Source organism: Sander vitreus, chromosome 7, assembly GCF_031162955.1.
Source record: "Sander vitreus isolate 19-12246 chromosome 7, sanVit1, whole genome shotgun sequence".
Lineage (NCBI taxonomy): Eukaryota > Metazoa > Chordata > Actinopteri > Perciformes > Percidae > Sander > Sander vitreus.
In genome coordinates this window covers 1,690,274-1,702,773 of record NC_135861.1, presented here as the reverse complement: position 1 = coordinate 1,702,773, position 12,500 = coordinate 1,690,274, and the positions used below count along the sequence as shown (strand labels likewise).

At 49.3% G+C, this 12,500-nt stretch overlaps 1 protein-coding gene across 1 annotated transcript in view; it reads left to right on the top strand.

Annotated features, from left to right (window-relative positions):
- Nucleotides 1–12,500, top strand: part of grm6a (glutamate receptor, metabotropic 6a) — a gene marked incomplete at its 5' end in the record, with an annotated part of 45,098 nt that overhangs the window by 27,255 nt on the left and 5,343 nt on the right. Inside the window, 5 exons of the mRNA XM_078253835.1 lie at nucleotides 2,270–2,392; nucleotides 2,852–3,116; nucleotides 3,459–3,694; nucleotides 5,406–5,567; nucleotides 9,580–9,729. Of these exons, the coding sequence (XP_078109961.1) occupies nucleotides 2,270–2,392; nucleotides 2,852–3,116; nucleotides 3,459–3,694; nucleotides 5,406–5,567; nucleotides 9,580–9,729 (936 nt within the window). The remainder of the gene's footprint in view (nucleotides 1–2,269; nucleotides 2,393–2,851; nucleotides 3,117–3,458; nucleotides 3,695–5,405; nucleotides 5,568–9,579; nucleotides 9,730–12,500) is intronic.

Sequence of the window (12,500 nt, the reverse complement as noted above, 5' to 3'; positions counted from 1 at the left end):
GTTCACAAACAAATATCTTTTGCTACATTTCCACCTTGCATTCACACGAGTGAAGTTTTTTATTTTTTTTTAATTTATTTATGTTTTTAGAGTTATGTTCACGACTTAAATATCTGTGCAGGAAACCCATTAAAGGTCCCGTGGTATGAACATTTCACTTTATGAGGTTTTTTAACATTAATGTGAGCTCCCCCAGCCTGCCTATGGCCCCCCAGTGGCTAGAAATGGTGATAGGTGTCAACCGAGCCCTGGGTATCCTGCTCTGCCTTTGAGAAAATGAAAGCTCAGATGGGCCGATCTGGAATCTTCCCTTTATGACGTCATAGGGGGAAAGGTTACCTCCCCTTTCTCTGCTTTGCCCGCCCAGAGAATTTGGCCCCCCCATTAGAAAGAGAGAGACATCATGGCTTTCAAAGGAGCAAAGTGGCAGTTGGTCAAGGCCCCCCCCCCCCTCCCCCTGTCCTCCTCAATAGCATTTAAAGCTACAGACACAGAAATGTCTCATCCTAAGGAAAGCTCATTGTGGGACTGGCTCTAGTGGCTGTAATTCTGCACCAAGGCTGAATTTCAGGGAAAAAGACTTCAGATACAGTATTAGGGGACCACTAAGGCCTATATAAAAGAGACTTCAGATACAGTATTAGGGGACCACTAAGGCCTATATAAAAGAGACTTCAGATACAGTATTAGGGGACCGCTAAGGCCTATATAAAAGAGACTTCAGATACAGTATTAGGGGACCACTAAGGTCTATATAAAAGAGACTTCAGATACATTATTTGGGGACCACTAAGGTCTATATAAAAGATACTTCAGATACAGTATTTGGGGACCACTAAGGTCTATATAAAAGATACTTCAGATACAGTATTAGGGGACCACTAAGGCCTATATAAAAGCATCCATAAAGCAGCATGTTATAGGACCTTTAACATCCTTCAATGATAGATGAATGTGTTTACTTTATCACAGCGCCGTTAGAAGACGTGCAGCGATGAGAACAGGAAGTTAGAGTTTCACGTACAGAAACGAGATGGATGACCCAACGCAGAGCCGTTCCTGTGTTTTTCTGTTCATGTGCAGATGAAACAACGTGAGATAGAACTTGTTAGTGTGGAGGCTTTACACGTGCTGATTGGTTAAAGTTTGGGTCAATATAACACTAGTCTATATCAACGACGTTTCATTTCTGGGATTGCTCCGTGCCGACACAAGATTCGCCGGATGTCCGTTACCTTCCTCTTTCATTATGTTGTCTCTCTCTCTCTCGCTCTCTCTCTACCTGTCTCTCTCTCTTTCTCTCTACCTGTCTCTCTCTCTCTCTCTGTGTGTACCTGTCTCTCTCTCTCTGTACCTGTCTCTATCTCTCTACCTGTCTCTCTCTCGCTCCCTCTCTACCTATCTCTCTCTCGCTCTCTCTGTGCCTGTCTCTATCTCTCTACCTGTCTCTCTCTCTCTCTTTCTCTCTCTCTGTGTACATGTCTCTCTCTCTCTCTACCTGTCTCTCTCTCTCTCTGTACCTGTCTCTCTCTTTCTCTCTGTGTACCTGTCGCTCTTTCTCTCTCTCTGTACCTGTCTCTCTCTCCCTCTGTGTGTAACTGTCTCTCTCTCGCTCTCTCTCTGTACCTGTCTCTCTCTGTCTCTCTCTCTCTGTGCCTGTCTCGATCACTCTACCTGTCTCTCTCTCGCTCTCTCTCTACCTGTCTCTCTCTCTGTACCTGTCTCTCTCTCTCTCTCTCTCTGTACCTGTGTCTCTCTCTCTCTCTCTGTACCTGTCTCTCTCTCTCTTTCTGTGTACCTGTCTCTCTCTCTCTCTCTCTCTCTCTCTCTGTACCTGTCTCTCTCTCTGTACCTGTCTCTCTCTCTGTGTACCTGTCTCTCTCTCTCTCTCTCTGTACCTGTCTCTCTCTCTCTCTCTCTGTACCTGTCTCTCTCTCTGTACCTGTCTCTCTCTGTCTCTCTCTCTCTGTGCCTGTCTCGATCACTCTACCTGTCTCTCTCTCGCTCTCTCTACCTGTCTCTCTCTCTCTGTACCTGTCTCTCTCTCTCTCTGTACCTGTGTCTCTCTCTCTTTCTCTGTACCTGTCTCTCTCTCTCTTTCTGTGTACCTGTCTCTCTCTCTCTCTCTCTCTCTCTGTACCTGTCTCTCTCTCTGTACCTGTCTCTCTCTCTGTGTACCTGTCTCTCTCTCTCTCTCTGTACCTGTCTCTCTGTACCTGTCTCTCTCTCTCTGTACCTGTCTCTCTCTCTGTGTGTACCTGTCTGTCAGCTGGACGAGATGCAGTGGTCTGGAGGAGATAAATCAGTTCCAGACTCCATCTGTAGTTTTCCCTGTAAACCAGGAGAGAGGAAGAAGATGGTGAAAGGAGTTCCCTGCTGCTGGCACTGTGAGGTAAAACCTCTTTTACATGGAGAATAAGACTGAAGTATAGCGTACAGCGTATAGTATAGTATAGACTCTTATAAACCCTATACACAGCAGTGAAACAGAAGTCTCTCTCTGTCTCTGTCTCTCTCTCTCTGTCTCTCTCTCTGTCTCTCTCTCTCTCTCTCTCTCTCTCTCTCTCTCTGTCTCTGTCTCTCTCTCTCTGTCTCTCTCTCTGTCTCTCTCTCTCTCTCTCTCTCTCTCTCTCTGTCTCTCTCTCTCTCTCTCTCTCTGTCTCTCTCCTCTCTCTCTCTGTCTCTGTCTCTCTCTCTCTCTCTGTCTCTCTCTCTGTCTCTCTCTCTCTCTCTCTCTCTCTCTCTCTCTCTCTCTCTGTCTCTGTCTCTCTCTCTGTCTCTGTCTCTCTCTCTCTCTCTCTCTCTCTCTCTCTCTCTCTCTCTCTCTCTCTCTCTCTCTCTCTGTCTGCAGCTCTGTGATGGGTATCAGTACCAGCTGGATGAGTTCACCTGTGAGTCCTGTCCGTTAGACATGCGTCCCACCCCCAACAGAACCGCCTGCCGTCCGACTCCGATCATCAAACTGGAGTGGAACTCGCCCTTCTCCCTAGTGCCTGCCTCCATTGCCATGCTCGGTATACTGGCAACCAGCGGCGTGGTGATCACCTTCATCCGCTTCAACGACACGCCCATCGTCAGGGCGTCGGGGCGGGAGCTCAGCTACGTTCTGCTGACAGGTGAGTACTACCAAAAATAACGGCGCTGTTGATTACGGGAAGGTGTTTACGTAGGTGGAGCGTTCAATGCAGCAGGCTGAGAGGAAGTGGAAATGGAACTGGTGAGCAGAAAAAGTGTTGTTTGGCAGTACTTTCAGTCTCTCACTCTCTCTGTCTCTCTGTCTCGCTCTGTCTCTCTCTCGCTCTGTCTCTCTCTCGCTCTGTCTCTCTCTCTCTGTCTCTGTCTCTCTCTCTGTCTCTCTCCGTCTCTCTCTCTGTCTCTCTCTGTCTCTCTCTGTCTCTCTCTGTCTCTCTGTCTCTCTCTGTCTCTCTCTCTGTCTCTCTCTGTCTCTCTCTCTGCAGGTATCTTCCTGATCTACCTGATCACCTTCCTGATGATCGCGGAGCCAGGTGCGGTGGCGTGTGCGTTCCGCCGCCTCTTGCTCGGCCTCGGCATGGCCATCACCTACTCTGCCATGTTGACCAAAACCAACCGCATCTACCGCATCTTCGAGCAGGGCAAGAAGTCGGTGACGCCTCCCAAATTCATCAGCCCCACGTCGCAGCTCATCATCACCTTCATCCTCATCTCCATCCAGGTGAGAGAGCACGTACCGGACGGCTGCCTGCTTCTGTTTCCGCAGCAGGACACATGATTCACGGTTCAGATTCAGATTCACGGGTCAGATTTAGGTTTTATTTGACATTGACAGTAACATTGGACGACCCACATGCATATATGTGTTTTAGCTCACTTAATGCTAATTTTCAACACCTGTCCACGGGAGGCTTTTTTTTTTTAAACTAATTAACTAACAAACAAACAAAAACAGAAAACTGTACACTGCTTATAATAAAAGTAATACTAACAATGCTCACAATACGATACCACACGCTAGCACGCATAGGCGCCGATACTACTGCGAAAATACTGAGCACCCAGGTGTGCCAGGCCGCCAGTAGGCTACATTCATTTCAAATTAAATTCATGCAGTTGATGCTACGTGGAGCATCTGTCATAGTGTGATTGGTTATGTCGCTGTCAGTCCCCTGCTTATCGTGGTTACGTGTCAGTTCAACTTCTCATCTCCAATCCTATCTGTATTTGTGGGAAGTGGCGTTGTCCTGAGTTGAAAGATAGCCTACTTTACGGCTTTATTATCGAGTTAATGGGCGTGTTTGTTCGTGTCGGCCGCTGTCCATTTCCTAAGGTTCTGAAATGCACGGAGGAAAACATAAATCGGCGACTATGTTAGCACGTAGCCGACGGTTGTACAACACGTCAATGTGGGACACGAAATTTAGGATTAGAACTACAAGCAGAGTTGCCAGAAAAAGATTACATTTCCAAGCCAATCGCACACAAAACCGCCCAAATTTCTTGGCGGAAATCAGACCAATCAAACAACAATGAGTCAAACTGCCGATTCAAACCGACGCATGCTGGCTCGTAACTTTACAATATTACCGGCCAAAGTTAATTTTTACCTGCATTTGGCAGGTTGGCGGGTGTCAATTTAAAGCCCTGGTAGTAACCACAGACAATTAAAGAAATGGACCATCAGATCCCGTGTCTCTGGACGGAGACCAGTGAAGGATATTAGAAGCTCTTTCCCGGTGATGGCTGAGCGTTACTGAGCAGCCTCCAACTGAGCTTGAAGACGTAGATGTGACGTGAGCAACCTGTCTGAAAGTTGGAAGTCTTCTGGTAGCTGTGCCAAGAGAAATCTCAATCATTCCCAATCTAGCAGAGACGGAGAGCGTAGGTATATGTAAGGAGATAACATAGACACAGGCTCATTATTGATCACTAAAATGATAGTTAACATTAGTAATTACACTTAAACAGCTAATGGAAGTCCAAACTGCCTGAGAGCTTCTCCTGTACTATACGGTAACTCCTCTACTATGAGACAGGAAGTCTCGTGGTTATGACACAATCGTTAGCCTATTTTTATAAAAACGTCTGCTACGGAGCCATAACGTGAGCTACAAGGTAATGGAGCCTTTTATACATTGTCGTGTTTCTTTAGAAATAAACAACTGACAAATAGAGTCTTTAAACGCTTCAGATGTAAAGTTATTCGCTGTCAAAGTGACGTCAAAATGAATGGCAGTCAATGGGATGCTAACGGGAGGTGATGGCTTGTTAGCATCAAAATGGCGCCACAGGAGCTACGCTTTGTGGAGAGAAGCTTACCCCCTTGGTAGTAACCCCTCCACCCCACCCATGCCTCCTGTAAATTACACCTGTGGTTTTGATTCAATGCTGTTCATCTTCTCTTCGTTCTTGCGTGTCGTGTGTTTCAGGTCCTCGGTGTGTTTGTGTGGTTCGCCGTCGTCCCTCCTCACACCATCATCGACTACGAGGAGCTCCGCCCCCCGAACCCCGACCTGGCTCGAGGCATCCTGAAATGTGACATGTCTGACCTGTCAATCATCTGCTGCCTCAGCTACAGCATCGTGCTCATGGTAACGTATTCATCCCATCCGGTGGTTATCTGTGTTTGGTCATCCGATGATGAAGAGCAGCTCTTAATAAATACAGATTTTTGGGGGTGTCACGATTTCTATCTTAAAACGAAAATCCAATCGAAATGGGCTTTTGGTTTAGACCATCTCCATCTCCATCTCTCCATCTTCGTCCGCTTATCCGGGGTCGGGTCGCGGGGGTAGCAGCTCCAGCAGGGGACCCCAAACTTCCCTTTCCCGAGCCACATTAACCAGCTCCGACTGGGGGATCCCGAGGCGTTCCCAGGCCAGGTTGGAGATATAATCCCTCCAGCTAGTCCTGGGTCTCCCCCGAGGCCTCCTCCCAGCTGGACGTGCCTGGAACACCTCCCTAGGGAGGCGCCCAGGGGGCATCCTTACCAGATGCCCGAACCACCTCAACTGGCTCCTTTCGACGCGAAGGAGCAGCGGCTCTACTCCGAGCTCCTCACGGATAACTGAGCTTCTCACCCTATCTCTAAGGGAGACGCCAGCTACCCTCCTGAGGAAACCCATTTCGGCCGCTTGTACCCTGGATCTTGTTCTTTCGGTCATGACCCAGCCTTCATGACCATAGGTGAGGGTAGGAACAAAAACTGACCGGTAGATTGAGAGCTTTGCCTTCTGGCTCAGCTCTCTTTTCGTCACAACGGTGCGATAAATTGAATGTAATACCGCACCCGCTGTGCCGATTCTCCGACCAATCTCCCGCTCCATTGTCCCCTCACTCGCGAACAAAACCCCAAGGTACTTGAATTCCTTCACCTGGGGTAAGGACTCATTCCCTACCTGGAGAAGGCACTCCATCGGTTTCCTGCTGAGAACCATGGCCTCCGATTTAGAGGTGCTGATCCTCATCCCAGCCGCTTCACACTCGGCTGCGAACCGATCCAGTGAGTGCTGAAGGTCACAGGCCGATGATGCCATCATGACCACATCATTTGCAAAAAGCAGCGATGAGATCCCCAGCCCACCGAACTGCAACCCGAACTGCAACCCCTCTCCACCCCGACTCCACCCCTCTCCACCCCGACTACGCCGATATCCTGTCCATAAATACTACAAACAGGATTGGTGACAAAGCGCAGCCCTGGCGGAGGCCAACTCTCACCTGAAACGAGTCCGACTTAATGCCGAGAACCCGGACACAGCTCTCGCTTATGTCGTACAGAGATTGGATGGCCCTGAGAAGGGACCCCCTCACCCCGTACTCCCGCAGCACCTCCCACAGTATCTCCCGGGGCACCCGGTCATACGCCTTCTCCAGATCCACAAAACACATGTAGACTGGTTGGGAATACTCCCAGGCTCCCTCCAGGATCCTTGCGAGAGTAAAGATCTGGTCCGTTGTTCCACGACCAGGACAGAATCCGCATTGTTCCTCTTCAACCTGAGGTTCGACTATCGACCGAACCCTCCTTTCCAGCACCTTGGAGTAGACTTTACCGGGGAGGCTGAGAAGTGTGATACCCCTGTAATTGGCACACACCCTCTGGTCCCCCTTTTTAAAAAGGGGAACCACCACCCCGGTCTGTCACTCCTTAGGCACCGTCCCAGACTTCCACGCAGTGTTGAAGAGGCGTGTCAACCAAGACAACCCCTCCACACCCAGAGCCTTAAGCATTTCTGGACGGATCTCATCAATTCCTGGGGCTTTACCACTGTGGAGTTGTTTAACTACCTCAGCAACCTCCACCAGGGAAATTGACGACAATCCACCATCATCCTCCAGCTCTGCCTCTACCATAGAGGGCATATTAGTCGGATTTAGGAGTTCCTCAAAGTGCTCCTTCCACCGCCCTATTACCTCCTCAGTTGAGGTCAACAGCGTCCCATCCTTACTGTACACAGCTTGGATGGTTCCCCGCTTCCCCCTCCTGAGGTGGCGAACGGTTTTCCAGAAGCACCTTGGTGCCGACCGAAAGTCCTTCTCCATGTCTTCTCCGAACTTCTCCCACACCCGCTGCTTTGCCTCTTTCACGGTAGAGGCTGCAGCCCTTCGGGCCCTTCGGTACATTGCAACTGCCTCCGGAGTCCTCTGGGATAACATATCCCGGAAAGACTCCTTCTTCAGTCGGATGGCTTCCCTGACCACCGGTGTCCACCACGGTGTTCGTGGGTTACCGCCCCTTGAGGCACCTAAGACCCTAAGACCACAGCTCCTCACCGCAGCTTCAGCAATGGAAACTTTGAACATTGTCCACTCGGGTTCAATGCCCCCAGCCTCCACAGGGATGCACGAAAAGCTCCGCCGGAGGTGTGAGTTGAAAGTCTGTCGGACAGGGGCCTCCTCCAGACGTTCCCAATTTACCCGCACTACCCGTTTGGGCTTACCAGGTCTGTCCAGAGTCTTCCCCCACCCCCTGACCCAACTCACCACCAGATGGTGATCGGTTGACAGCTCCGCCCCTCTCTTCACCCGAGTGTCCAAAACATACGGCCTCAGATCAGATGAAACGATTATAAAATCGATCATTGACCTTTGGCCTAGGGTGCTCTGGTACCAAGTACACTTATGAGCATCCCTATGTTCGAACATGGTGTTCGTTATAGACAATCCATGACTAGCACAGAAGTCCAACAACAAACAACCACTCTGGTTTAGATCAGGGAGGCCGTTCCTCCCAATCACGCCTCTCCATGTGTCTCCATCATTGCCCACGTGCGCGTTGAAGTCCCCCCAGCAGAACTATGGAGTCCCCGACTGGAGCCCCATGCAGGACTCCACTCAAGGTCTCCAAGAAGGCCGAATACTCCGAACTCTTGTTTGGTGCATATGCACAAACAACAGTCAGAGTTTTCCCCCCCACAACCCGCAGGCGTAGGGAGGCGACCCTCTCGTCCACCGGGTTAAACTCCAACGTAGCGGCGCTCAGCCGGGGGCTTGTGAGTATCCCCACACCCGCCCGGCGCCTCACACCCTGGGCAACTCCGGAGAAGAAAAGAGTCCAACCCCTATCCAGGAGTATGGTTCCAGAACCGAGACTGTGCGTAGAGGTAAGCCCCACCAGATCTAACCGGTAGCGCTCCACCTCCCGCACAAGTTCCGGCTCCTTCCCCCACAGAGAGGTGACATTCCACGTCCCCCAGAGCCAGCGTCTGCTGCCCGGGTCTGGTCCGTCGAGGCCCCTGACCTTCACTGCCACCCATATGGCAGCGCACCCGACCCCAGCGGTTCCTCCCACAGGTGGTGGGCCCATGGGATGGAGAGATAGGTGTCACGTAGCTTTTTCGGGCTGTGCCCGACCGGGCTCCGTGGCAAACCCGGCCACCAGACGCTCGCTGACGAGCCCTCCATCTGGGCCTGGCTCCAGACGGGGGCCCCGGGCTTCCTCCGGGCAGGGTCACTCCATCTCTACCTCGGTCACTCATAGGCTTTTTGAACCATTCTTTGTCTGGCCCCTCATCTGAGACCATTTTGCCTTGGGAGACCCTACCAGGAGCACAAAGCTCCAGACAACACAGCCCTCAGGTTCATAGGGACACACAAACCTCTCCACCACGATAAGGTGATGGTCCCCGGAGAGGTGGTTTAGACCAGTGTTTTTGAAATGGGGGTCTGTGTCCCCCTAGGGGTACTCTGGAGGACTGCAGGGGGTCTGTGTCCCACTAGGGGTACTCTGGAGGACTGTAGGGGGTACGTGTCCCCCTAGGGGTACTCTGGAGGACTGTAGGGGGTACGTGTCCCACTAGGGATACTCTGGAAGACTGCAGGGGGTACGTGTCCCCCTAGGGGTACTTTGGAGGACTGCAGGGGGTACGTGTCCCACTAGGGATACTCTGGAAGACTGCAGGGGGTACGTGTCCCCCTAGGGGTACTTTGGAGGACTGCAGGGGGTACGTGTCGCCCTAGGGGTACTCTGGAGGACTGCACACTGCAAAAAAAACAACCATAACTGAGAACGGGCATTGATAGAGAACGGGCATGAAGTGTTAAGTGTGTAAGGCTGTGTTACCTTTGTTGCTAGGTAACCTGCATCATTCTTGTTGCTAGGTAACGTGTACGGTGTACGCAGTGAAGAGTCGTGGCGTTCCAGAGACGTTTAACGAAGCGAAGCCGATTGGATTCACCATGTACACCACCTGCATCATCTGGCTCGCCTTCGTACCGATCTTCTTCGGCACCGCCCAGTCCTCGGAGAAGGTTTGTTTTCTTTTCGTCTTCTTACTGAGAGCTGAAACAAAGAAACGTCTGACTTCTGTAGCACAGCTCATGAACTGTATTCTCACTCTCGTCTTCCATTACTCATGGTCAGCTGGTGAGGTAACTCAGTCTGTATTAAGTCAATTTCTCACTCAGCAAAGTGGAATTAAATCATCTGTGTCCGTCACGTGATGCCCTCTGGCCCAAAAAGACTTTTCCCCACAGACTTACATGGAGCAAGAGACGTCTGTAAATAATGGGATACATTTTTTTGAGTGTCACAACTAGAGGATGGATACCCGGCCCGGCCCGTCGGGTACCATCGGGCTGAAGTAGAAGACATGAAAGGGGAGAGAGAGGGGTGGGAATGACAAACCTCTATATATTGGCGTCTGCTCTACCAACTGAGCTATGCGGGCGCCCAAGATTCATATCTTAAGTTTGTATTTTTATACATTTTATTTATCAGAACGTTAATATATTTTGATGTTCTGTTCTGACAATAAAACAAACATATTTTTTTGTGAGGACTCATATATAACTACAAATAACTAATGTAAAAATTAGTTATTATTATTAGTTATAGAAATCTGTTTATGTTTTTTTACGCGTTTCTGGATTTTTTTCCGGCCGATATATCGGAATATCGGATTTTTTAAATCACCAAATATTTGTATTGATATCGGCCTTAAAAATCTTTTATCGGTCGGGCTCTGTCGGGGACAGACACCGGAAGAGCACGGCGAAGTCTCGGTGATCAGAGCAGACGTAGTAACGTCGCCCGCGAAGCAATGTTTGAAAAATGATTTGAATGAAATGAGCTGGTTGGACCAAGGAGACGTCCAGAACACAGGAGCTTCTTCCTGTATTTACTTTCTTGCTCCCGCCCCCCAGACACATCCGACCAATAAGAGGAGAGAACGTTCTAGCTTGGTTTGTAGCGATGCATTTAGGTTTGCTTTGATTTTTCTCCGTGTGAAACGAAACCGAACCAAGAGAAATAACTCCAAGTTTACAAACTCATCAAGTGATTCAGGCCAGAGAGAACCATAGGTGTAAAAACACACTCAGTTATTGTTTCATCCCATGATCTTTTTCCAGCCTGGTCTCACAGAATTCCGTGAAATGATCACGGACTGTTAACAGCTCATTACGTGTTGGTGGCACAGAATGTGAGAAAATTCCATGTGGCCACCACAGAAAACAATGCCGATGTAAAGTCAATGAGAAGATGATGTAGCATTTTCCAGAGTATAAGTTGCTCCGGAGTATAAGTCGCTCCGGACTATAAGTCGCATCAGTCAAAAAATGCGTCATGAAGAGGAAAAAAACATATATAAGTCGCACTGGACTATAAGTCTCATTTATTTAGACATTTATTTCACAAAATCCAAGACCAAGAACAGACATATAATCTGGAAAGGCAAGTTATTAAACTACCCAACAGCCCCCAGAACAAGGGGCTGAATACGGTAGGTGTCCTCTACGTTAACGTAACACATTAACAGTTATTAAACTACCCAACAGCCCCCAGAACAAGGGGCTGAATACGGTAGGTGTCGCTATGTTAACGTAACACATTAACAGTTATTAAACTACCAACAGCCCCCAGAACAAGGGGCTGAATACGGTAGGTGTCCTCTACGTTAACGTAACACATTAACAGTTATTAAACTACCCAACAGCCCCCAGAACAAGGGGCTGAATACGGTAGGTGTCTCTACGTTAACGTAACGTAACAGCACTGTTGACGAGCCTCTCCCAGCAGCACGTTGTTCAAGCCCCCATCTGTGGACTCTTTCCTCCAGCTCTGGCCATCTGGATTTCAGCGACTAGCTTTCTTTGTTTTCTTCATTGCAGTAAGACTAACCTTTTCTCCAGTCCCTCACAAGTTTCTCTCTCACTCCAAACTCTCCTTCTGCTGCTCGATTACCGTTTCCGGCTGCGTGTTTTACTACCTGCAGTCTCCTGCAGCTTCTTTTCTTTCTCAGTTGTCTTTAGGAGCAGCATATAGTCGTCACAAGCCTAGAGCGCCTCTCGCGGCTGTAGACGGTAATGTTTTCAGCATGAAATAACATTTAAAAACATGTTACATTATATATATGTTGATATATAAGTCGCACCTGACTATAAGTCGCAGGACCAGCCAAAGTATGAAAAAAAAGTGCGACTTATAGTCCGGAAAATACGGTAGTATGAAAGGCCGAAAATCCACATAGGGAGGTTGGTTGGGGGGGGTGGATGGGTCAAACACAGGACTTTCACCCGGGAGACCGGGGATTGTGTGCTGATCGGGATCGCGTTCTTTTTTTCCTAAACCCAACCGTCCCGTTCTTCTTTTCCTTAAACCCAACCGTCCCGTTCTTCTTTTCCTTAAACCCAACCGTCCCTGCTTTCTTCTTTTTCCTTAAACCCAACCGTCCCTGCTTCTTCTTTTTCCTAAACCCAACCGTCCCGTTCTTCTTTTTCCTAAACCCAACCGTCCGTTCTTCTTTTCCTTAAACCCAACCGTCTCCCTGTTCTTCTTTTCCTAAACCCAACCGTCCCTGCTTCTTTCTTTTTCCCCTAAACCCAACCGTCCCCGTTCTTCTTTTTCCTTAAACCCAACCGTCCCGTTCTTCTTTTTTCCTAAACCCAACCGTCCCGTTCTTCTTTTCCTTAAACCCAACCGTCCCGTTCTTCTTTTCCTTAAACCCAACCGTCCCGTTCTTTTTTTCCTAAACCCAACCGTCCCGTTCTTCTTTTCCTAAACCCAACCGTCCCGTTCTTCT